This window comes from Lacerta agilis, chromosome 8 (genome assembly GCF_009819535.1).
Source record: "Lacerta agilis isolate rLacAgi1 chromosome 8, rLacAgi1.pri, whole genome shotgun sequence".
NCBI classification, from domain to species: Eukaryota; Metazoa; Chordata; class Lepidosauria; order Squamata; family Lacertidae; genus Lacerta; species Lacerta agilis.
In genome coordinates this window covers 35,169,211-35,195,971 of record NC_046319.1, presented here as the reverse complement: position 1 = coordinate 35,195,971, position 26,761 = coordinate 35,169,211, and the positions used below count along the sequence as shown (strand labels likewise).

Sequence of the window (26,761 nt, the reverse complement as noted above, 5' to 3'; positions counted from 1 at the left end):
CTCCCTGATGGTGCTAGGGTCGGTGCACTCCCCTGCCCTCCCTTTCCTCCGCCAGTGGGCAGTGGGGAGATTTGTTGTTCAGAGTTTGAGGCTTCCTCCATGCAGATCAGGGGCCTTCCTACTGAGCTACAGCCCCCAACACCCTTGTTCAGAGGCCTGAGCAGCTAGAAGATGTGCTCCTAGGGTTTCTAGACTGGCTGTGTTACGGGGCTGGCCTGTCCATGTAACAGATTGAAGCAGCCACCTCAGGCAGCAGAATTTAAGGGGTAGGGAATGGGGAAATGCCCCCTACACAGTTTGAATCCACACAAGGTATCTGAAGAAGTGTGCATGCACACAAAAGCTCATACCATACTTAGTTGGTCTCTAAGGTGCTACTGGAAAGATTTTTTTATTTTTTATTTTGTTTTGAGTCCTCACATGTTTTCCTGAACACCTGGAGAGGGCTCTGATTATGAACTAATCTCTTTCCACATCCCACCACCATTACCCTTTGTACAAAAGTAATTTAAATAAAAAGGAAATATAGTGTGTCTGTCTGTCTGTCCGTCTACCTATCTATCACAGAGTTGGGGAACCTTTTTCAGCTGAAGGGCCAAATTCCATTCTGGGCAACTTTCCATGGGTCATATGCAAGGGACAAGCAGGGCCAGAAGGAAATGCAGGTGGAGAAATGAATGTAATTTCTAGGGTAGTTTAAACACTCATCCCTCTCTATCCTCCAGCCAGAGAAGCCAGAGGCCTAGTTCAAGGGCACATTCCAGCCAGGCAAAAACTCTCAAGGAGGGTGTGAAGCAGGGCCAAGGAGGGATATGGCCTGGTGAGAGTCCTGGGGTCAGATAGCGAAGCCTGCAGGGTCACATTTGGCCCCCAGGTCTTAAGGTTCCCCACTCCTGTTCAATCTAGAGACAGGCAGGAAATACACACAATCTGTTTTTGATCAGCACATTTGCATTCTGTTCTGTTCTTCTACTGTGACAATAAAATGTCCTTCCAGCTCTTACCTCACTCCAATGGTGAACATGCCAAGAAGATGCTTCCCCTGCAGCCAACCAATCAGCATAAGTAAACCTTGCAGGAGAGGGGAGAGGAAAACACAGAAGCTATCTTGTTGGCACCACAGGCATGTTCAGGTACATACGTGAACATGAAAATACTGAAAGCATGCACAAACTAAGGTCAGTGTGGTGTAGTGGTTAGAGCAGGGTTTCCCAAACTTGGGTCTCCAGCTGTTTTAGGACTACAGTTCCCATCATCCCTGACCACTGGTCCTGCTAGATGGGAGTTGTAGTCCAAAAACAGCTGGAGACCAAAGTTTGGGAAACCCTGGGTTAGTGTGTTGGGACCTTAGGTCAGTCACATTTGCTCAGCCTAACTCCAGGCTTCTACTGTACAAATCTATACTCTAGGGCAGTGTTTTTCAACCACTGTTCCGCGGCACACTAGTGTGCCGCGAGATGTTGCCTGGTGTTCCGTGGGAAAACATGGGCTGGCGGTTGCGGCACTGGCGGGAGGTGGCGACGCTGCTGCTAGCGGCAGGTGGGCTGGGCGCGTCTCCCCCTCGGCCCACGGCGGCGGCGGGCGCCTTTGACTATGAGCTGCTCCTCCTGCGGCGGAGCCCACGGAGCGCCTTCCTGCCCAGTGCTCACGTCTTCGCGGGCGGCGTGGCGGACGCGGCCGACTTCTCGTCCGACTGGCTGCAGCTGCTGGCAGACGGGCCGCGCTGCGGACTGGGCTCGGTGCGGGGCGAGTGCCCGAGGGCGCCGCTCTTCGCCGCCGAGCGCCCGAGCTGGGCTCGCCGCTGCCGGGAGACATGGCCTTCCGCCTCTGCGCCATCCGCGAGGCCTTCGAAGAAGCCGGAGTCCTCTTGGTACTGCCCGGCCCGGTGGCTGATGCCGACGCCGCCGCTACCACCGCGGGCCCGGCCCGCCTGCTGCCAGCCGAGCGCCTCCCGCCGTCCTCGGGACTGGCTGAGTGGCGGCTGCGGGTGCAGCGGCAGCCCGGCAGCTTCTTGCAGCTGTGCCGACACCTGAGCTGCGTGCCCAACATCTGGGCACTGCGCGAGTGGAGCAACTGGCTGACCCCCGTGGGCCATGCGGGGCGAGGCGGCCGCCGCTACGACACCACCTCCTACCTCTGCTGCCTACCTAGCATTGGGGCATCTGCTGCTACCAATGCTATTTTTCTAGAAAAAGAGGTGCTGGAGCCTGGAACTCATCACGGACGCCTTCCCTCTTAGGCGCCCACCTGAGAGGTGCCAGAACTGAGTTCCTGTGGCTGGGGGGAGAGTCCTGACTAGTACTATAGTTGTTATTTATTATTATTAGCCTGGTGGGGGCGGGGCAAGGTGCACCATCTTCACATGCTCAATTCAGACATGAGAAGAATTATCATTTTTATTATTACTACTACTACTATTATTGTTATCTAATGGTGGTGTGCCTCGTGATTTTTTTCATGAAACAAGTGTGCCTTTGCCCAAAAAAGGTTGAAAAACACTGCTCTAGGGATGGGTGAAACTGTCCATTTTGTTTCCCCCCCCCCCTCATTTTTTCAGCCTTAATTTTGGTTCTCCACATTTCTGCACCGGTTTGGGGCTTCTTTGTTTCCAAAGTCCTCAGCATTGTGGTGCAAATCTCTCTTCACGTACACATTTTAAAATGCCATTTTGCCTAAGGTACGTACTTTTGCAAGCAATTTCACCCAAACAATAATTTAAAAACCATGTTATTTCACCAGTATATGGATAATTTGCCCTCGTAACTGCATTTTTGTATGCATGACTTGAGTGGAGAACTGCACTGCAAAATTCAGAGAGCTGTGAATTTTGAAGGACAGCTGTGTATCAGTTTGCATGTTGCACAGATTAAGTAACTTTGCCTTGAAATCCGATCTGAGCCAAATTTCTTCCCTGTCCCTGCTACACACATAGCTAGTCTCTCCCAAAATGATGGTCCCTTCTGATAAGCAGGAGCTAGTTCTTAAAACAGGCAGTAGGTCGTTAAGGGGGGGGGGAATAAAGTATTTTGCAAAACTCACCAATGATGCCAAATGAAATGAGAGTAAGCTGTTTCCCCAGTTTGTCCATGCTTTTCTGTAGTGGAGTCTTGGGGGTCTTGATGCATTAATTGACAGCAAAGGGAAGAAAGAAAAAACCTCTTGAAATAGAACCCTAAGGATGTTCCCCTACTAAGAACTTGGTCCACTTCCCCCCGGACCACTTCTCACCTCTTCTTCTTGCATCATTTTGAATACCTCCCCAAACTGTGAGTTTTCACCTGTTCCAATGACAATGCCCTGAAGAAGCAGAAGAATGCAAAGAATAAGTTGCCTTTTTTCTTAGATTTTGATGGTATTCCCCAGAGTTGAAAAAACTTTCCCCTGAATGTCAGCTGAAGACACAACAACCTGGTTTGTACATAATGCCAAGCCATGATTTATGTTAACTACAGTCAATAAACCATAGTTAAAGCTTGGTTTAATACACACAAACCTTTCCCCCATTACAAGAGGTGCAAAGTCAGGAAGATGATCTGTAGCTTTCAGGTGATGATAGCTCCTTAATAGTTAAAGAGGAAGTCTGGGTTAGGAAGCCCCTATTCCCCTCACATAACTGCTATTTCCCAGAATTCCTTGTGAAGAGGGCTTGTAGTTCTGTAGGGGTGGGGAATAGGGGGTCTCCTAACAACTCTCAGCACCCTTAACAAACTGCAGCTCCTCTTTGTGGGAAGCCACGATTGTTTAAAGTGGTATCATATCGCTTTAAATGTATGTTATGAATGTGGCCTTAAACAGCTCTGCAAAGCTGAAATTAGCTATATAGGTGAACAGCCACTTTGACAGGTGGGCCAGTATTCTCATGTCACATGACTTCCTGCTGCTGCCAGTACACACCCAAGCTTATGAATAAGTGCCTAATGATGGGCTACTTACAGCTAGCGAAAGGAGGTTATTTACCACTCACTTTTCCTTTGCCGTATCGTACTAGAGTTCCCATAAATGCGACATTGGTGAGGGTCATCAGGTCTCCAGCTTCTGCTAAGATGCCATCGTTCTTACTGCAGGGCTCTGCTTCCCCTGTGAAACTGGATTCATCCACTAACAGATCTGTAACCTGACAAAGCAGTGGATAAATGGACTACCATGAATTCCACCCCTTTCCTGTTTTGATGCTACGCTCTCATTCCTCACACATTAAGGTTTAACTTGGAGATTTGATACAGTTAATTATGGAACTGGAGCATGTGCAGATTGGCACGGTTTTCAATTATTTCCGCATATCCACCCCCCATGCAAGCATCAATAGAATGCTGCCCCCCAAAAAAGCTGTCACGCGATTCCGTCCTACAAAAACACCCCGCGAAAATTGTCTTGATGTCATCAAACACACAATTGCATCTTTTTCATAGAGTTTTCTCAACAAACCTAATGAGCATCATTAATTGGGGGGGATCTTTGCCTAGCACAGAGCAAGTACCAGGTGAGATTCTCTGGAGAGAGCATTCTGCAATCTGGGTCCCACCACCAAGAAGGCCCTGTCTCTGGTTGCCAGTCACTGCACCTCCAATGACAGGGTCAAGCAGAGAAGGGCTTCGGGAGGTGGCCAGAGTGTACGGGCAGGTATGAGTGGAAATGGGTTTTGCAAGGATGCACTCGTCCTCTGTCAAAGCTTCAGAAGCATAAAAACGGAATCACGAGATGGCATGTTGAATTTTACACTGAGTTTCGTTAACAGGAGCACCCAGTTATAGAATGCACATGGTACTGTTCCATCATCCATCCCTTACCTCTATGAGTCTGACATCTGCAGGAACCCTGTCTCCCATAGAAAGGCACACAATGTCTCCGGGAACAAGCTCTCGAGCAAGAAGATGCTGCAGTTTCCCCTCTCTCATGCTAGTATGCCCCCACAAAGAGATAAATACAAAGAAATGGCACTGTATGAGCAAAGCAGAGCTGCCAAAAGGGTTGCGGAGAAGATGCATTGTGGTGGCCAGGGATGTCAGACCACTCCAATGGCAACAGAAGAGGAATCAGAAATTGCTGCTGTTTGTATGTTTGTCTGTAGTCAGGAACTGAAATCAGTCAAGTTGCTTTTAAGTTCACAAACAACATGTAACTAATGATGTTTTTTAACATTGCTTTGGAGTCGACATTGAAATGAATATTCCGTATTTTTCCATCTATAAGATGCCGCCATGTATAAGACGCCCCCTATTTTGGGGGGCTCCGAATTAAGAAAATGGGGGGGGAGATGTATAAGACGCCTCCGTGTATAAGACGCTCCCACATTTTTGACATTATTTTTAAGGGGGGAAACCTAGTCTTATACAGTAAGTTATGTATGTAATGCAACAAGTTACATAACTTATGTAACTTATGTTAAATAGTGGACAATGAGACAAATAATGTAGTATATTGTGTTGCTGTTTTTAGAATTTGCAAATACGTTTCTATTGGTTTAGAGTTTGCTGAAATGATTTCATTGTGTTTAAAACTTGTCTTTTTGTGTTTTATTCTGTTTTTTATCCAGTAGGCCACTTTGATGGCTTTAGGTTATGAAGCGGGTCTAAAAATTTATTTATTTATTGTTGTTGTTGTTACAAACATTTAAAAACAATTCCACATACAAAAATGGTTAAAAATAGTTCCGATACAGTTGCAGACTGTTCGGATCTGTTAAAACATTTGTTGCTCCACCCACTTTTGCTTTTGGCCCCACCCACCAATGGCATGTGGCCCCAAGAAGTTTGCTGAGGCAGCCCCTGGGTTGAAAAAGCTTTCTCTGCCACTGTGTTAAAATCACGTTTGGTGACTTGGAACGCAACATCATACCAAAAGCACTTGCCTTTCTTTCTACAAGGTGTACCTGGGTGTAGAAGGAACAAGGGAAAGTGGGGGAAATGATCAAAGCATTCTCTGACCTTGAAAGACAAATAGGCCACCCCTCTGGACATAATAATTTAAACCATAAAAGGTATTGCATATTTGCTTTGGCAAGGCTGGAGCAGGTATTTGTCCTTCTGGTGAAGAAGGAAATAAACACCAGTCCCAGAACTGAACATTTCAACACATGCCGTTCAGGTCGGTAAAATAAAGCACAAGTGACCAGTAGGCAAATAAAGGACATTTTAATCAGTTGTAAAGACACAGGTTTACCCTGAGCAAGCAAGCACACACACACACACACACACACACACACACACACAGTCCTCTTAAGCCCTGATCTGCTGTTCTATAGTAGGGAGGCTAAACTGCACAGTTGTGAATGGGAAGTGTATCAACTCCAGATTTGTGGGGAGCTGGGGGCTAGGGCAGAGGTAGGGGTCCTTCTGCCATCCATCCAGTTGTAACCATCACCCCTCAAACACACACAAGCATTTTGTGCCTCCATACATGCACGAAGAAGGCATCTGGCTAGCACTACACCAAAGGTTTAAAGTGTGTGGATGCTTTCCAAGGCTTACCAGTTACACTCTGGTGGGACTAACTTGTTGAGTTCCTCCAGAGATTTCTCAGAGCGGTGCTCCTGTGAGAAAAGAAGCACATCGCTGTCAGTGCACGTTTTTTTGTCTGAATGGGTGAGAACCCACAATGGTCACTTATCAGAAAAGGTTGTACCTGGATGAAGGCCACAGTCACCACGATGATGACAGCCTGAAAAAATAAAAATAAAAATGGGGGTGGATAAACAAAGAAGTAACGTCACATGCCAGTGGAGACTGGATATTTATTTCAGGCTTACATGGAAACTAGACAAACTGAAAACAAACAAATAAAAATGTGAAACTTGAGTAGAATTACTAAGATTTTAAGGGAAATAACTCTCTCTGTGTGCTTAAGAGAAAGAGACTGTGTTTATTAAGGGTGTAAGTTTGGAGGGCGATTGCAGCCCCCCACAGTCTTCCACCGGGACCCTTTACCCCAAAAAGGTACCCCACCCCTCACCTAGAGAAATCAGTTGATGAGTGGTTCGTTTCACCCCCTAGAAGCCAGATTCACTCCTTTCTTCTCCCCTATTCAGTACAGTTGAAAATAGTCCCTTAGTTCTGATGTCTCCAAGAATGAGGACTCCAAAGAAAACAGATCACGTACCATTGCAATACTCACGGCATCTTCGTATTCTTTAGTGACCACACTTACTAAAGCGGAGGCCAGCAGCAAAAGGATCAGGGGGTTCTTAAACTAAAAGGAAAGAAGAAGGAGAAATTCCTTTGACTGAAGTAGGGTTTGTTTGTTTTTTGCCATTTACAGTGGGAGTAAAGTTGTCACACAATTCATGCCCAGAACTAATAATCTCTGCTTGATCCAGGCAGTTTCGCTTTATGCTTGAGTAAGGAACCTCAAGTCTGGGGTGAAATAGGGCTCTCCAACTCTCTCTATCTGGCCCTCAGAACTCTCCATAGGCCGCACCCCTCACAGCACTGGCTCTGCACCCTCCTGGAATGCTTTTGACTGACTGGAACGACCCCTTGAACTCAGATAATGCTTCTTCCTTGTCTGTATGAAGGATAAAGGGGGATACATACCTGTGAGTAGAAACCAGCCTATTGTACAAAGGTAAACATTTACATTTTTTGCCCCACCCACTTGTGCCTCTGGCCCCGCCCACCACTGCTCTGCAGCTCCTGGAAGAGAATGCAGACCTAAGGCTGAAAAGGCTTTGTCGTCCCTGCCCTAGACACACTTTCTGACCACTGGCATGTCCCCAGAGCATCAAAGGTGAGGGGCACTGACTTGTGGGTCAGGGGACGGAGCCTGGATGCAAGAGACAGCAGCTGGCGGGTGGCTAGGCTACAGCTCGGTGAATGGGGAGTGTAGCTAAGCTCCATCACTCTCCTGGGGCACCAGAACCAAAGACAGGCAGAGCCAACTAATTCCAGCTTTGTCTCCATCTCCTCCCTGCTAAGTTCTTTCATGGCAATACTGAGACTAAGGAGGAGGAGTCCAATAGGCAGCAACCCGGACTGGTTGTAAGTCAGGAGGCAGGCAGGTGGAGGCTGGTTGAAGGAAGGCCAAGGCTGGTGGGGCAGTGTCCAAAGCGCCCTAATGGACCAGCCTTCACTGATCTGCAGGCTACATTAATCATGGAAGGTCTTGAAGAAATGTCTTGAAGAAAAGCATCTTGCACTATTTGGTGGGAACTTGAGCAGGAAAATGTCCTGGTAATTGTGTATGTGTACACATACCCATTCCTATGCCAGATGTACATATTTGTTTTAAATTGAACGTTGTTACTCAACATAACCCTGGAGAAAGAGACAGGGTACATACACCCCCCTATCCAATAATCCACAAAACCCTTTGCCACTAGCATTCCTGTTCTTTACCTGGTCTAGATATTTCTTCCACACAGGCTGCGTATTATCTATTACAAATTCATTCCAGCCATGCTTGATCCTTCGGTGCAGCACTGACACTTCAGACAGTCCCTTCTGTATATCGACCTGAAGAGACAACAGTGTATTTAAAAAAATAGCATAAAGCAGGGGTAGGGAATCTTTTTAAAGTTCCCTCAGGTAATATGTTGGGGAGTGCATGATGGTGGTGGGTGGGACACCCTCTTTCTCCCTTCTTCCTCTGCCAACCACTTTCTCTCTCTTTCTCTCCAAGGTTTCACACACAAACACACACTCCTCAGCATTCTTTAGGTTCCCTCAGAGACAAGGGACATATCCAAACACATCTGCTCCATAACTAGGAAGCCCCTTACTGCTAGGAGTTGCTGGGTTCATAATACCAGCATAATCTACCCATTTAGGGATTTGATTGTGTGGCTAGTAGGGAAGAAGCGAGCTAACATATGTCACCTTGAACTGCTTGAAGGACAGGTGAGATATAAATGTAATACTGTACATATTTTGGAAAGTGGTTTGTCTGTCCATCCATCTGTCTGTCTGATCTATAGGTTTGTTCGCCTCTAAAAGATATTGTCACCAATTTCAATACAAGGGTTCCTGACGTGGAGGCGACAGTCATTGTTGATGTTTGTTTGCTGGCCGCCATTTTGAATCAAGATGGCAGACCGCAACAGGACTTTGCCCATTTTTGGAGTGATGGGTCCAAGCTCACAACCGACACATTATTTACTGGTTTCTACACATTCCCAGATAGCACTGGGTGCTCCCCACTAGTAAATAACAACAATCCCCTTGACTTTTCCTAGTTAATTCATGCCAATTGTAAAAATAAATAAATGGGGCCAATGACTCCCATGCAACCCCCCTCCTGCAGAAACTGTCACCTGTCTGGACGCTCTGATGCAGTTGAAACAGCAACGGCTTGCCAGAGGTCTTTTGCTGACACAGTTACCCTGAGCAGCTAAGCATTTTTATCGACACTCTCTAACCTCATCACATTTTTCCAATGGCAGGCAGCATAGTGAAAATATTGTGAATATTAGATCATTTCAGGAACACAAGTCAAGACAAGAGACAAGGAGATGACTCTAACCTTCACCTCTTTCTTCTGAAGTGCTTCTCAAAAGTCTCTGTTGTGGTTTTATGGCTCTTACCTGTAACATTTTTGCCAGCTCGTCTGTATGGCGTTTGCAAGCCTCTTTGGGAGGGAGGGCCGTAACCTCTTTCTCTTCTTCCACTGACTTCAGTTCAGATTCTTCTTCAGGCTACATAATGCAAATAAAATGTTGGGTGGTGAAGAAAGAGGAAGAGATGAGACTGTCTGCAACCATTTTAACAGAATTTTAAGTGGGGGGACGGTGGAAAATGGGCTCAGGCCTGGTTCACACATATGTGCCTTATTGACTGGAACATCCAGTGATCCCTGGCATGTCTAAGGCTCTTCCTTCCATGCTGCTTGTTGGAAGTTCAACAGCAGGTATCATCCAGTTTGTAACTTAATAGTTAATTCTGTGAGTGTTAAGAGGCGGGTTGGTGGAAGTGTTGCTTAGCAACTAGACAGAGTGCCATGATGTTTGCTGAGGTAGCATGTGCCCCAATTGGCTCCCAAGGGAGTTTTCCCTCTGTGTATTTGGTTGAATGTCTCCCTGCTATGTATGAGGCTTGAACTAAGAAAGGCAAAACCTCCATTCATTTCTCCTCAAATTACACACTATTTTTGCTCAGTAATGTGTTGTCAGGACTTTTCTCTCTGTGTTCTGCTCATCTTGTTTAAGTGACCATGCTAACAGTGGTGGCTCATTGGGACTGGTAAGGCAGAGAGCCCCAAAGTGGGTATAGTCAGAGCCAATGATGGGCATAACAGACTAATTCTGGTTTTGTCACCATCGTCTGCTTCCCTGCTCAGCTGTACAAGGACAAAACTGAGACTAAGGGAGAGGAAGCTGACAAGCAGTGCCAATCCCTGGGCAGGCAAGTAAGGTAAGAGGGGCAGTGACCCATTTGCTCTAATGAACCAGCTCACACAGGAACTTATTAAGGGGAAAGAAATAGGGCAAAAGGCACACACACAGCAAATCAGAGCTCTAACACGGGTGAGTGTTTGTTGCCACAGTAATAGAACTCACTGCACCAGGAGCAGGAAACCGATGGCCCTCTGGATGTTGTTGGACTACAACTCCCATCATCCACCACCAATAATCAGGGATGATGGGAATTGTAGTCCAGCAAGATCCGGAGCATCATAGGTTCCCCACCCTTCTACTGTACTGTTAAGATACTGTTAAAGGAAAATGGTAAAAAGGAAACAAGGCTTAGCATAGAAGAAAGAAAAATATTTCAAAACCAAGGGGAAGAGGAAGAAAAGAGGACAGGAACAATAAAACATGATTTCCAACATCGCTTTGAGTGCCACAGTAAAAATTCTTTATAGAAAGGTCTAAAGCAAATAAGCAAAGAACTTTCCTACTTCAGAATTCCAGTGGTTTTTATGGCTGGAAGGGGCGCACACACATATGGATTGTAAAGCTGGTCTCTTTTCATTGGCTTCCCAGAGGATTCTCTTTCTTTCTTTCTTTCTTTCTTTCTTTCTTTCTTTCTTTCTTTCTTTCTTTCTTTCTTTCTTTCTTTCTTTCTCTCTCTCTCTCTCTCTCTCTCTCTCTCTCTTTCTTTTTATAGATTTCAGAGCACAACCTTATCAACAGGAAATAAAAGACATCCCTGTGGAGGACATAAATTGATTGCTGGGGATGGGGAGGAAAGCAGCTTTAATCCTGGAAAGCCAGCCAAATCTCTGCTCTAAAGAGGCTTCTCAAAATCTCTATTTAGTATTTCTGGACTGAACTGGTTTTCTGCCTACCGGGCAATTTTGATTAATATATATATCATTATTAAAAAAAACATATGAGCAGCTTGCTGGATCAGACCAATGGCCCATCTAGTCCAGCTTCCTGTTCTCTCAGTGGCCACCCAGGTGCCTGTTGGAAAACATCAAGCAAGATTCGAGCGCAAGAACACTCTCCCCTCCTGTGGTTTCCAGCAACTGGTATTTAAAAGCACAGCTGCCTCTGACCATTGAGGCAGAGCACAGCCATCATTGCTAGCAGCCACTTCTAGCATCTTCCTCCTCCATGAACTTGTCTAATCCTCTTTTAAAGCCATCCAAGTTGGTGGCCACCACTGCCTCTTGTGGGAGTGAGTTCCACATTCCATGCACTTATGTGAAAAGTTACTTTTTAAAAATCTGTCCTGAATCTTCCAACATTAGATGTGTATCGTTATGAGATTCTATGCCAAGGAGCAGGAAGTGGTTATAGAGCAATTGGTTCTTGTTCCATTGCCACACATCCTAGGGAAATTGAGCAGTTTATCATGAGCATTAAATTTACTAATTGCCTTCTGCAAAATGGTCTCGAGATGGTGTACAATAAAAACAGCGCAACAACGGCAGCCGAGTTAAAAACCACAGAAAACTTACCGTCTATCTGTTAACAGCCGCAAAATTGTCATTGGCTCAAAATTGGAAAGCTACATTATTCCTGTCTTGGAAAGAATGGCTTAATGGAATTTGGGTCTTGGGCATAACGCCATGAAGAAAATACTTCTTCACACAGCACATAGTTAAACAATGGAACTCACTGCCGCAGGAGGCAGTGATGGCCCCCAAACTTTAAAAGAGGATTGGATAAATTCGTGGTAGACAAGGCTATCAAAAGCTACTAGCTATGACGGCTAATAATAATAATAATAATATACTGTCTTATACCCGCAGATCTCAGGACGGCTGAAACATAAAATCACAGTATGTTCTTCCTTCACTGTGCCTCTCAATACCAGTTGCTGGGAACTGTACTAGGGCAGAGTGTTGTTGTGCTCATGTCCAGCTTGCTGGTTTCCCACCAGCATCTGGTTGGCCACTGGGAGAACAGGACGCTGGACTAGATGGGCCACTGGCCTGATCCAGCAGGCTCTAGTTGTCCAGCAGCCTCTGGAGAGCCACAGGTTACCCATCCCTGCTCTGATCTTCTGAGAAGGAAACAGGATTACTGCCCTGCGATTTTGCGATTCAAGGCAGGCACTGCCCTTAAACCTCTTCTGAAGTAGTTCCAGGATAAGTGGCTTAGTTATTGTTGATGGCAAAACAAGCCAAGCAGACAGAAGAGCAACCTAATAACACCAGGAAACAGAGGCAGTGAAGCTGGCATGTTTGCATTTAAATCCTGGGTCCCGGTGCCCTTTTCCAGACTTGCCTTTTTTTTTTTTGCAGGAAAGACAAGTTAAACATAGTAAAAAGAAAAAAAACCCAACCATGACGCTTAGGCACAGGTAAGCCAGGAGGAAATAAAATAATTAGTTTACCCTAGCAAAGTTGGCAGCCACTGTTTCTTACGAAACAAGAGATGTTTGAAAATGAAGTCAGGAGAACAGCTGTGTTTATTCTAGCCTGCTATGAACCTGCCATGCAAGCAGAAAAATTGGGCACAGTGTGCAGGAATCAGGATTCTGGAGGATCTCCATAACTTTGGCTTGTTTGTCTTGAAAAGCAAGTCTCTAGTCCTCACATTTTGGATATATATGGGCGTTTCCTTGAGGGATTCTTAGGACCAATGGAGATGCTTATAACTTTGATTCATTTTTGGGTGAGAAACAGTGTTTTCCTTTGCTTTGCTCCTCTCCCTTCCCCTTGCGATAGTAGGTAGTAGCCCTGAACATATTTTTTTTCCATTGCAGACTGTTATCAAAAAGAAAAAGAGGGAATATCAATTTTTTTCTCCCTCTCAAAACTCTTGAGGGGAGGGTGATAGACAGCTTTTGTTCTGAGCTCCCCCCCTGACCCAGAGGGCTCTACCTCCAGAGCTCCATGCCAAAATATCTGATTTAAGCAACTGGGAAGCCTAGGAGAAACCAGAACAGCATATTCCAAATCTGCACCTTTGCTTAATTTCTATCCAGTTTATGTAAAATAAAATGAAAGGACACAGAGAACTGGGGTTTACAAACAATCATACAAGAATGGTAACATCTAGAAAAAGGCCCTCCTAAAATTTGAAGGATACAACATGGTATATAGCCACTGCTGTCACAAACCTATACCTGAAGTATTATAGAGAAAGAGGATTTTAGAAAATGGCATGGACTAGTAACTTTGTGAGAGTGCATACCAAAAGCAAGGAAATGAATGCAACATGCTCGTCCACATACTTTTGGAGATTATGCATCATTAATTCAGCATGTATGTGGCACATTGTTTGCCCAAGCTCTGCTGTTTTTCAGCACCGACTCTCAGCCTTTTTCTCACAGTGACCTACCACGGGAAGCCCACAAGCGCCACAGCAACTCTCCCCCACCTGCAATTCTCAGCAGTTGGCACCCAGAGACATACTTCCACCAGCCATGGAGGTAGAAAAAAGCCATTGTGGCTAGTAGCCATTGACTGCTTTATCGTTTTGACTGAGTGAGCACACAGGCTGGTCTCATCCTAATAATTTATGAAGAATGTGAACACTTCTTTACCAAAACAAAATAATAAATAATAAAAAGGCAATTAAGAAGAAGTGTGCATGCACACAAAAGCTCATACCAAGAACAAACTTAGTGGGTCCCTAAGGTGCTACAGGAAGGAATTTTTAAATTATTTTTTATTTTGTTTTGACTATGGCAGACCAACATGGCTACCTATTTCTTTACCATATTCACTTTGTTTCCACAGCCTGTGAGTTAGGTCCCTATTCCCATTTTACAGATGGCAAAACTGAGGCTCTCTCTCTCTCTCTCTCTCTCTCTCTGTGTGTGTGTGTGTGTGTGTGTGTGTGTGTGTGTGTGTTTTAGAGAGAAACTCCCCTGAGACTGCATCATGCGGCCTTGCAAATACAAGCCTCCCAAGTTCTGTTCCAGCAGTCAGTGGCCACTGACTGGACTTTGCATCTCATCAGCTGGGGCCAGGTGACGAGCCTGGAAATTCCCAAGGCAGATGAGAAACCTAGAGGGATACTGGGAGCTTGACATAAGGGTCAAATTAGATGTGACATGAAATCCATCTTTTCATCTAGTGTGCAGATCTTTTTAAAAAAATGCAAACTGCACATTCTCTGTGTAGGTGATCATTAACAGGATCAGGGCAGGCATGGAATGGGGATTTGACCATTTCCTCCTGTGCCGTGCTTGGGGGGTGTGTGTGGATATATCATCTGAATCTGTTGTGTGTTTTGGGAGGGAATCTTCCACTGAACTGCGGAGGGGGAAAGGATTAAATCCCACCCCCCCACCCCATTCAGGCTACAAACCAGTCAGCAGTTCCCCCAGCTGCTGCAATTTGCATTCAAAGAAACCCTGCATGATAGAAGCACAGATACATTTAACATCCCGTGCAGCCCCAAGACAGGGTTATTTAAAAAAATACATGATGGTTTGGCAAGGGGAAGATTTTAATTTCTGGTACCTGTCTCAGGTGACACACTGTCCCTGTTTTGTTGTGAGCACAATTGCACATGCCTTGGGTGAGCAGTTCCCATACTGGTTTCCCAAAGACCACTGGAAAATTGCTGAGGGTCTTGGTGGACCTGCTTAATTATTTTTCTGCCCGTTGTAACAAATCTAATGGGCTGTACTGGATGCTGCAGGATTCTTAATTGCCTTTTTATTGCTCCTTTCACTTCTTGGATTGCATTTTATAGCATTACGATTTGCATTCCACGGAATTTAAATTGTGGCGCAATGAAATACAGCCTAAGAAATTAAAAGAGCAATAAGAAAACAAAAATCAATAGGGATATCTAATGCCATGGACCACTGGGGAGCTTGGTGATGCTGCTTGTGCATTGCTTAATGCATTGTTTTGTTGTGTTTTTTGTGTGGCTCAGCTTGCTTTGTACTTCTTGACAATAGTCGCTTTGAGGCTGACCCCAGCTATGAGATATTAGGTAAAGGTAAAGGACCCCGGATGGTTAAGTCCAGTCATAGGCGACTATGGGGTTGCAGCGCTCATCTCGTTTTCAGACTGAGGGAGCCGGCAATTGTCCACAGATAGCTTTCTTGGTCATGTGGCCAGCAGGACTAAACTGCTACTGGCACACAGAGGACCATGACAAGTGCCAGAGCACACAGAAATGCCGTTTACCTTCCTATTTACCTTTCCTATTTATCTACTTGCACTGGCATGCTTTCGAACTGCTAGATTGGCAGGAGCTGGGACAGAGCAACGGGAGCTCACCCTGTCGCGGGGATTCGAACCGCCGACCTTCCGATCAGCAAGCCCAAGAGGCTCGGTGGTTTAGACCACAGCGCCACCTGATGAGATATTAAAATCATTCTGTTTGGTGCTTGGTGGGGGAGGAAGCTCTCTGCAGCAGCTCTGGCGCATGTGTGTGTGTATATATACAAGCGAGTATGTGGCAGTGAATTTTCTGCAATTGGCTGGAGTTGGAATAGATGACCTTTGAGGTGCCTTTCAATGCTACAGCACTGCAATTCTATGAGATGTTGTTTTGGTACTTGCATACCGTTGTAAACCCCATGGAAGATCTTTAGAATGGCATCTTTAGAATATTATCCTTCAGCAGGATAATAAAACTTCTGGCACAGCCTTCTTGCAATTCTAAAAACGCTACAGAGATTTTAAGGAGAGCTCTGAGGTCCAGGTAGAGAGGCATTTGGTCTGAAGTTTAATATGGAGGTCTGAGGTTCCCCATACTATGTATAAATCTTCCAAATAAATGGATTCCCCACCACCTGTTAAATAACAAGGGGAATAGAATATCCCTTGAATTTTCAGCACCCTTCTTCTCCCAGGTTCCTAGACTTTAAATAACTGAGCTGAGGGAGGGAGAGTTCCAATGCTAGCACAACACTCCTGTTCCAAGTGTCCCTTTAACTGCCTGCTGGGATAGAAAATATGGGTGAAGGTATTTGTTCTGTAAAAGCTGTTCTGTCAGATCCACTGGGAGATTAAGCATTCTTAAGAAGCATAAACTGTTACTACTAGCACACCCTTCTGCACCATCCAGGCCTGGTCAGGCTATTGCAAGGGAAAAGAATACACAATGAACTGTAGCTGGGAGAGGGGAGGCTGAGATCAGGGATTAACCCTTTACTGGAGAATTGAGCAGAAGTGCAGAATCTTCAAGTGCCCTTGGCTCTGATCCGTAAAGTGTCTGGAGGGAGGCAGATTGATGAGGCTGAACATACATTTAAAGCACACCACTTTACCCAAATAATCTTGGGGACTGTAGTATACACCCCCACAGGGGAACAGTTCCCAGCATTCTTAGTAAATCACAGTTCCCAGAGTTCTTTTTGGGGGGAGATCATACGCTTTAAATGAATGGTGTGCATGTGGCCAAATACATGTTGTAATTTAGCAGGTAAGAGACTTAAGTTGAGAATTGGAAAGTGTCCAGTTTCAATCTCACCTCAGCCATGAACTCCCAAAGAAGGCTTTGAGGCAAATCTCTTTCTCCCCTACCCCACCCTTTCCACTTTCTCAGTCCCATTCCCCCCACCTGCAATACAGGTCAAGATAATAAATACTGGTTTGCATTGCAGCACACTTTGCAGATCAATTCCCATCAATTCCAGGTAGCAAATGCTGTCTTGCAGGGTTGGCGTACGGAGGGCATCTAGGCCATGTGTGTGAAGCTCCTTAAACACTTGAAAGTGCTATGCAAGAGTTAAATAAATAACTGCTTGTTTTTTAAAAAAAATATTACTGAAGTTTTGCACAATGCAAGAAAGGAAGGCAAGAATAGCCACCCCTTGAGCTATGTCTGCAAGGAAACTTGGAAAGTCCACAGAAGCATTTTTAAAGGTGGATAGAGGTCTCTGAGCACAAATCCTATGGCACAGGTGTGCATATGCTAATTTAAAGACAACGTGGGTGACCATGGCCATTAATGTCAGTGGGTCTACTCTGAGCATGATACAACCCTTGAAATTGGATACAACCTTTTCTCTCTCCCCCTCCCCCCTAGCCTCTGTGTTTTTATCCTCTTTTTAAGCCACCTGGAAACTGATTTTTGTACTAGGCAACCATTATCACTCAATAAATAGTAAGCAGGTATAGACACCTCTGGCTATGTGGAAATTGGGAAAGAGCCGTAGCTCAGTGATGGAGCATCTGCTTTGCATGCAGAAGGTCCCGAATTCAATCCCTGACATCTCCATGTAGGGCTTGGAGAGATCCCTGCCTAAAATCCTGGAGAGCTGCTGCAAGTCAGTGCTGACAGTATGGCGCTAGATGAACCCATGGGTCTGGCTCTGTACAGAGCAGCTTGCTCTCTAAGATGGGGATCAGTGTCCTCAGCAACCAGCAAAGTAAAAAAAAAGAAAAGAAAAAGAAAAGAAAATGTTTTGAAGCTTTTTTAAAAAAAAAGAGAGAGAAAAGGGACAAGGGATTCCAAAAGTTAGGACCACCACTTAACAGCACTTGATTACCATTTCGTATCTGGAGATGACCCAAGGCAGCTGCCAGAGTGACAGGCCCACCCTCCGCAAGTGGAGCTAGAGGGCTTGTTTGGGAGAGACATTGTTCCAAGGCAGTGACATTCCTGAGCAACAACACACACTCCCCGCCACCGCTTTACCTCTTCTTCTGGTTCTTTGCTGCCCACCGGCTGGTATTTCCGGCTCATGCGTAGGGGGGAGGCACCTTTCCGGAAGATCAAGGAGAACAAGTGCTTTGCCCCCATCTTAGCTGGGTCAGGCGGCGAAGGAGGGCGGCAGCTAGCAAAGGACCTGCTGCTGTGGCTGGCGCTTTGCTGTGTGTTTCCTGGCCAAGCCTCACATTCCCTCGCAAGCCAAGGATGGAGCCAGGGAAAGCTGATCGGTGGGTGTTACCTGACGCCGACAAGGTGACGCCCCGCCCGCTTGCTCAGAACAGGTGCCTGGGAGAGGCTGAATTCCTGACTTAAGGCCTGCTCATAAGCAGTTGTAGACCTGGATGAGTCGGTTGTTAGGTGCTGTGCCCTTTGCCTGTGTCCAGGAAAACACAGCTGGTTTATAAAAAATAAAATGTTTGCATTTAGGAACACAGGAAGCTGTGTTTGGTCTATCTAGCTCAGTATTGTCCACACTGACTGGAAGCAGCTCTCCAGGGAACATTCCTAACCTTACCTGAAGATGCCAGGGATTGAATCTGGGACCTTCTGCATGCAAAGCAGATACTCTATCATTGAACTACTGATAACACAAAAGCTGCTGACAACCCAAAAGCTGTTCCTCTCGGTTTATTTTTCCAACCTTCAATTCAGTTCTCCAGATTTCTACATCAGTATGCAATCTATTTTTTGGGGGGGGGAGTCTTCATGAAAATTCATCTGCATTTGGGTGCAAATTTATCCCAGTATACACACATTTGTGCGCAATTTTGACAAATATGCACATTTTTGCCTAATATTTACATTTTCCCCAATCCAATGCATTTTGGTATGTTAGTTTCACTAACACCTGTGTTTACATTTTGCCTAGCAGATGCATTTTTTGTACACTTCAGTTGGCTGGAGAACTGCCCTGCAAAATTCAGAGAAGTGCAGACTCCGAAAACCAGCCATGGTTTGGTTCACACATCGTTTAGGGAAATGCGAGTTAGGTAAGTTCACCTTTTAATGCAAAATTAATCAAATTTCAACCCCCATCCCCTGCAGGTGATGTAAAAGACCTGCACCTGTGCCTGTAGGGATCCACTGCCAGTACTGTAGGCAATTGAGAGCCAGAGTGGGATAGTGGTTACAGCTTCAGACTAGGATGTGGGAGACTAGGGTTCAAATTCTGACTCAGCCATGAAGCTCACTGGGTGACCTTGAGCCAGTCACTACCTCTCAGCCTAAACTACCTCACAGGGTTATTGTGGGGATTAAATGAGGAGGAGAACTATGTCACCTTGAGCTCCTTAGAGGAAAATGTAGAATATAAATGCAGTTAATGAATAAGACAGCTTCCTGTTTTGCTTGAGGGAGGTGCAGGCACCATCACTTACATTTTCTTAAGTTTGTTGTTGCGCAAGTGGAATGAATATCTGAAGGGATGTCACGCAGTTGATGGAACAGACATGATCGCTATTGTTCTGGAGGGCAGGACTAGAACCAATCAATCACTGCTAGCCACGATGCCTCCACAGTCAAAAGCAATACAGTAATGCTTCTTAATTCCCATTGCTAGAAACTGCAGGAGAAACCTGTTCTTGTGCTCAGGGTTTCCTACCGGCATCTGGCTGGCCACTGTGAGAACAGGATGCTGGACTAGGTGGGCCATTGGCCTGACCCAGCAGGATCTTTTTATGCTGTTATGTCAAAGTGACGGGTAGAAATTCCAGGGAAGCAGATTTTGGCTGCACAGAGAGGCTCCTCAAGGCTTAGAGCTGTTCAGCAAGGTGACAGACCTCCTAGGGAAGTGGCACCAGTAAAAGCAGTGAGGGGGATGGTGGAGGAACTTCCACAGTAAGGAAGGCTTGGAGAAAAGCCAAAACGTATGTTTAATTCTAATGTATTTTTACTTTTGTTCATGCTCTTAAACGTGCTGTGAGTCACTTAAGAGAATAACACTTTTAAAAAGCAATTGTAATGTTTTTTAGTCAAATTGATTGACGCAACAGTTAAAGGTTGCATTCCTAGCTAGAAATCCTAGCAAGATGCCCCAAGAAGTTGCCAGGTTTTCTGAGCTGCAATTGGGGGGGGGGGGTGAGTCACTGTCCCTCTCTTTCCTTTATGTCTGGAGAAAAAGGAGACCCCCCCCCTGGGCTGGGAAGAGATCTGCATGCAGCAGAACAGGCCATAACATATCCTGTCAAAGGGTTTCAGTGGAAAACTTTATCTAGCTTTGATCCAGCCTCTCTCTTTCCTCAGAATAATAGGAAACTGCCTTCATACTGAGTCAGGTGTATTCTCTACACTGACTGGCTGCAGCCCTCCAGGACTTCAAGCAGGGAGTCTCTCCAGGCCCAACCTGTACATGCTGGGGATTGAACCAGGGACCTTCTGCATGCAAGACAGATGCTCTACCCCTGAGCTGCAGCCCTTCCCTGGGCAAACAACCTGCTGAGTTGATTGCTTTTCTCAAACAGGAAGCGATGGTGACCCTGGTCAGGGTGTCCTCTTCTGCACTGCACAGGAAATTCATCACCAGGACAAATGAGGAGAGAGACTTCTATGGCATCTGCAGCTGCCAATTTATATGTATAGATGCAAATGTAGAATTGATTGCTGTTATTTAAATATAGTGCTGCTCCCCACAATGGGACAGAGAGTAAACAGAAGATTTGTGTGACTGGTCAGTCTTACATTGGGCAGATGGAGGCTCCAGGGAGGTTTATAACCAGGGTGATGGTGGTGAATGGGTGCATTCAGTCATGGGGCCAGTTACAGGTAGGTAGCCGTGTTGGTCTGCCATAGTCAAAACAAAACAAAACAAAATAAAAAATTCCTTCCAGTAGCACCTTAGAGACCAACTAAAGTTTGTTCTTGGTATGAGCTTTCGTGTGCAAGCTCATACCAAGGTATCTGAAGAAGTGTGCATGCACACGAAAGCTCATACCAAGAACAAACTTTAGTTGGTCTCTAAGGTGCTACTGGAAAGAAATTTTTATTTTATTTTGTTTCAGTCATGGGGGATATTGCACTCGTTTTCCTGATTAGAATTCAAGCACTTCTGTCCTGATTTCTATCATTCTTTTCACACTGCAGTACTTGCTGCATAGTAGAACTGTGGCTTTTGGGCCAATATACCTTCAAGTTGTGCTAAATTTCATTCACACAACAACATACATCAACAACATACACCTGCATACTTCTGTTCCCCCATGAAAACAGCAGGAAAGAACTGTATGCTGGGATATCGCCCAAAATTTCATCACCTTATTACGATGATCTCCTGGGTTAATGGAGTTGCGAACAAATTTCTTAACGGAAGCAACTAACACAAAACTGAGCATTTAGCTTCCACTACATCCTGCAATATTTCTGGATTTGATGTTGTGTGAATGCTCAGATATAATCATTCACAGGTAGTGAAATGGTGGGGGGAAAGAATAAACTGCCATGCAAATGCCGTCCTAGTGTTTCAGCATCCGATACTCAGAATTACCGTGCAGATGAACCTAGAAACTACATTTTAACCAACCTTATTTTGATATTTAACCATCTTCCATGTCTTCTTCTAATATAATATTCTGTAGTAGCAGTCAACAATGCCATCTTGTGGCTGATTAGGTGTTTAAAGAAATGCTTCCATTTGTCTTATTTGTGGGGCTTTACTAAACCCTTAAAAGGCATTAGAAGAGCCTTGCTGGATGAGACCAAACACCCATCTAGTCCAGCATCCTCACAGTGGCCACTCAGGTGCCTATGGGAATCCCACAAGGACGATAGCACCCTCTCCGCTTATGAGCCCCAGCAGTTTGTATTCAAATATATTAATGCCTTCATTAATACAATCGTACCTCGGGTTACGTACGCTTCGGGTTGCGTACTTTTCAGGTTACGAACTTCGCTAACCCAGAAGTGCAACCCGGCGCGCGCACGATTTGCGCATGCGCAGAGCAGTTTTTGCAGTTGTTCGGGTTACGTCCTTTTCGGGTTACGTACTGTAACCTGGAACAGATTAAGTACGTAACCCGGGGTACCACTGTAGACCTAATCCTCTTTTAAGGCAGTCCAAGTTGTTGGATATCACTGCATCTTGTGGGAGTGAGTTCCATAGTCCGTGTGCCGTGTGAAGAAGCACTTCCTTTTGCCTGGATGGCCCTGAGCTTCAGTGGATGGTCCTGAGTTAAAGTATTACGAGAAATGGAGGGGGGGGGGAATTCTCTCACATACATTAAATACAAACAATGACATTGGAATCTGCCCAAGCAGCAAATTTGCACATGCTAATTGATGTTGCAGCCCCCTCCGAGTTCTGTTGCTGAGCAAGCAGGGGCTAGAAATCTAAGGAATGTAAAAAAGAAACAAAAACAACCCACCATGGCCCCCTCCAATCCTTTCTTCCTAATGTAACACTAATGTCTCAACAAATGAAACCGACCTGTGGAAAATGTAACTTGGAAAAAGAGACATTGCTATACTTTTGTAAACCAAGAAATCTTTAATAAAAAGTACATTTAAAACAACAACCCAGAAGCTTTCCTCTCTGGAATTGCAGGGGCAGAACTACCCAAATTGTACAGAAACTTATTCATGTATGCTACTACAGCGGCAAGAATGTTACTTGCCCAAAAATGGAAAGAAGAAGTCCCAGCAAAAGAAGAATGGATACAAAAACACATGGAATATGCAGAAATGGTGAAACTCACCGCAAAAATAAGAAAACAAGATAACAAAACTTTTATAAAAGAATGGAAATGGTTTATTGAATATTTACAAATAAATTGTAAACAGTTAAGAACACTGGCAGGATTATTGTAATAACCTGCAGTTTCATAAGAGTATATATCTAAAGTAGATGAATAAATGAACAAATTAAGTTAATTTGGATATGCAGAAAATATTAAAAATAAATTGAAGGAACCGCAGAAAGGAAGTCAAGTTTTGAAATGTTAAAATGACTGTCAAATGATTGAAATGTATAAACCTTAAAATTATAAATAAAAGGAATCTCTGAGGAACACTTGCCTGAGAGCAGAATGCACATGCAAAGTCAGACTGTCCAGAGGTCAGGGAACCCAAGTGATCACAGAGCCAACAGTCCTGATGGAGAGCAGGAAGCAGCAATGTGGGACCAGGAACCACAGGCATTGTTTCCTGCCTCTGAGTGCTGCTGGAAGCTCTGCTGAAGAAGACTGAAGCCAACTGGTTCTCATCAGCGCCTTCTCCTCCTGTCCCTGAAGGCTGAGCAGTTGCAGGTGGAGCCATTCTGCCTTCTCCCCCTTCAGGCTGCTGTTCAGTAGGTGAAGCAGACTCCTGGCCCATGACCATCGATTTGTAAAGGTAGAAATTTTGGCTGGATTTCAGAAGAACATTTCAAAAGAAAATCTCTGGGTCATGGGCTCTGGGGTGGCTCAAGCTGAAGTGATGAAAAATTAATATTTTGAGGGTTGTCTGCAGTACTCAGGTAGTCTAGGAGAAGGTGTCACCTGTTGGTGTTTCCAGCAATGAAGAGTTATTAACCCAGGAACCACCTTTTAACAAATACTATATTTTCAAAAACTTTTCCAAACATTATCATTGTGCTTTGCCACATTTTAAACCAATGCCTTTGTCATGCCCTACAACACCCTCTTTAATCTCCACTTGGGAGGTGGGGTGCGTCTTGTTTCTAGTGCAAGAGGCAATGGTGGGTGTGAAACGTTGAGAATCTAATCCAGATTTCATTAGCTTAAATTTCTAGCCTAGTTCCTCCAATGTCAGAGGCAGTCTATCCCTGAACACTGAGTGTAATACAGAGATGAAAGCCTTTGGCTTTGTTCCCTGCTTGCGGGCTTCACAAAGGCATTTAGCTCTCCACTCTTGGAAACCAGATGCTGGATTAGAGAAGAATCTTTCATCTGGTCCAACAAGCTGCCTTACACTGAACCATTGGCTCAGTATTGTCCATGCACCCACCAAGTATGTCATGGTTTTGTTTTTAGGCTGTGTTGAGGAACATCACCAGAGAGATTTGTCTAATGAAAGAAATCACACCCCTTGGCCACCTTGATAGTAAAGTAGGTTCAACGAAACCTCTGTGCGCTACCAATTTACAATTTCAACGAAACAAGACTCTAGGAAGCTGTCCAACCGTTGGTCCATTTAGCTCAGAATTGTCCACACCAACAGGCAGGAGTTCTCCAGGGTTTCAACAGTGGTCTCTCTCAGCCCTGCCTGAAGATGCCAGTGGGATTGAAGCTGAGACCTTTTGCATGCAAGGAAGATGATTTACCACCGAGCGACAGCCCTTTCCAATGTTCTTTTCCTTTTGATAATTTTCTGATGCAGTTTCTTATCTCATGAACTAAGCTACGTCTCCTAAGCTATGAACTAAGCTACGTCCAGAGGAGGGCAACCAAAATGGTCAAAGGCCTGGAAACGATGCTTTATGAGGAACGGCTTAGGGAGCTGGGTATGTTTAGCCTGGAGAAGAGAAGGTTAAGGGGTGATATGATAGCCATGTTCAAATATATAAAAGGATGTCATATAGAGGAGGGAGAAAGGTTGTTTTCTGCTGCTCCAGAGAAGCGGACACGGGGCAATGGATTCAAACTACAAGAAAGAAGATTCCACCAAAACATTAGGAAGAACTTCCTAACAGTAAAAGCTGTTCCACAGTGGAATTTGCTGCCAAGGAGTGTGGTGGAGTCTCCTTCTTTGGAGGTCTTTAAGCGGAGGCTTGACAGCCATCTGTCGGGAATGCTTTGATGGTGTTTCCTGCTTGGCAGGGGGTTGGACTGAATGACCCTTGTGGTCTCTTCCAACTCTATGATTCTATGATTCCTAAATTCAAGCGGTCCAGCCTTTACCTGGCCGATCTTAACATCAACCAACCCCCCCCCACCCCCCCGAGGCAGGCATTTCGTTTTTGCTTCTCGGTAGACCAGTCTCTGCTCCCAGTTTCTTTCATTCAAAGAACATCTGGTTTCCTTGCCAGTTTGGTAGCACCTGGATGACAGGTAAACTAGAAAGAAAATATCCTGGAGGGATTGGGCACTGCGCCTAATTGTCATGTATTACTGTACTGTTAACATTGCTGCTGCTCCACTGGGCCATCCCTCTGGGCCAAGATCATGCGGTTACACTCACATAAACATCCACAAACACACCACGTTCTGTTTCATCACAGTACACAGTGTAAATGATGTTGACAAACTATAGCTGATTGCCATTATGTTGATGAGCCAAAGCTTCCTTTTTCTCCTATGCAAACAATGCCTCTAGAAGATGTCTGTCTGTACACTTCGAGCTTATTTGTAGGTCCCTGCAGTCCTCTGAAGATACTGTCACAACTTTAATCCTTTCTGGGCTTCTCCCAGGAACACTGAAGCTGAATGTGAAATGTCAGCACATGACTATGGCCAGGGCCGGATTTAGGTTTGATGAGACCCTAAGCTACTGAAGGTAATGGGGCCCTTTATGGGTCCAGCTGTCCTTTGTCAACAACAAATTGTCGCTGTTTTTTGTGCTGGATATATGCCGTGCAACCAGTCCATGCAGAATGTAGGCACCCTATATATAGAAATGAGCAAACCAGTGATATTTTAGGGAGCAGGCTAGCAGACGGGGCCCATTATTTACCGTCTTTTCCGGCGTATAAGACGACTGGGCATATAAGACGACCCTCAACTTTTCCAGTTAAAATATAGAGTTTGAGATATACCCAACCGCAGATTTTCCACCTGGCGTATAAGACAACCCCCGACTTTTGAGAAGATTTTCCTGGATTAAAAAGTAGTCTTATATGCCACAATATACAGTACATCATAGGAGCCTATGCAACACAAAATACTGTTGCTGTATGTAGGTTTTATTTTATTTGTTTTTTATCTTATATTTTGGACATGTACATCCAGGTTTCTTTCCCTTTAATTTTTTTGGAGTCCTCCAAGAGAGTGGGACCCCAAGCTATAGCTTTTTTAGCTTATATGTAAATCTGGCACTGACTATGGCAGATACACACACACACACACACACACACACACACACATTGTGTTTATGGAAGACAATCTTACTTGGCTACGAGCCAAAGAAGAATATATATATATATAGCAACTTTACTTATTATGTGTATATATATATATATATATATATATATATATATATTCAGACACCTTGAAAGTTAACATTAAAGAGGAAGCAAATTTCTTTCTGGTGCTATACAGCCATAATAACTGATCCATAGATCCCTTCAGCCAGGCTCCATAGATCCCTTTCCTTTGACCTTGATTGCAAGTGCTAAAGGTGGGTGGAAGGTCTGTTACCTGCTTTCTGGTCTGCCTGAAATTCCGTTGGATTATGTTTCCTAATTTGCAAAAAAGAAAAAAAAATCAAACCTGTTTTCAAATCTATTGCTTTTGACTCTATGAAACAAAAAGTGCCACTAGGTGGCAATCTGTGGCTGTCCTATTGGCAGAGGGTAAAACATTACATTTTCAGTTGCAGCAATTACTGACATATTGTATAGGGAATAGGAATCTGAAAAATGGCTAAAAATATGACCACAGGATACGGTGCTGAAAAATAACAACAACAACAAAAAATGTGGCCCAGCAGCTAGGATCCCAAAAATCAGCTCAGTAAGTGACCCACAAGTCACGATTCTATACAAAAGCAGATGTGTACAAAAATGTTAGAAATAGATGTTTAATACTCCTGTTTTAAAGGTGAGGAGTATTGAGGCTGAATGACAAAAAAACAGCACATGACTAAGGCAGACATTAAAAAAAAACTTTCAACATTTCTTGTTATCATGTGCATATATCTTCAGAAACCTTGAAAGGTAACATTAAA

At 44.7% G+C, this 26,761-nt stretch overlaps 1 protein-coding gene across 3 annotated transcripts in view; it reads right to left on the bottom strand.

Annotated features, from left to right (window-relative positions):
* Positions 1 to 18,210, bottom strand: part of ATP2C2 (ATPase secretory pathway Ca2+ transporting 2) — a 36,488-nt gene extending 18,278 nt beyond the window's left edge. The window contains exons 1-11 of one of the 3 annotated variants that reach the window (XM_033156877.1): positions 17,936 to 18,210; positions 9,515 to 9,625; positions 8,331 to 8,447; positions 7,096 to 7,185; positions 6,622 to 6,657; positions 6,468 to 6,529; positions 4,788 to 4,896; positions 3,965 to 4,114; positions 3,229 to 3,297; positions 3,040 to 3,115; positions 1,005 to 1,071 (exon numbers count right to left, since the gene is read on the bottom strand). In XM_033156877.1, the coding sequence (XP_033012768.1) occupies positions 1,005 to 1,071; positions 3,040 to 3,115; positions 3,229 to 3,297; positions 3,965 to 4,114; positions 4,788 to 4,896; positions 6,468 to 6,529; positions 6,622 to 6,657; positions 7,096 to 7,185; positions 8,331 to 8,447; positions 9,515 to 9,625; positions 17,936 to 18,040 (992 nt within the window). In that variant the 5' untranslated portion in view covers positions 18,041 to 18,210. The remainder of the gene's footprint in view (positions 1 to 1,004; positions 1,072 to 3,039; positions 3,116 to 3,228; positions 3,298 to 3,964; positions 4,115 to 4,787; positions 4,897 to 6,467; positions 6,530 to 6,621; positions 6,658 to 7,095; positions 7,186 to 8,330; positions 8,448 to 9,514; positions 9,626 to 17,935) is intronic. The other 2 variants (XM_033156876.1, XM_033156875.1) reach the window with 2 other exon arrangements.
* Between the last annotated feature and the right edge of the window lie 8,551 nt (positions 18,211 to 26,761).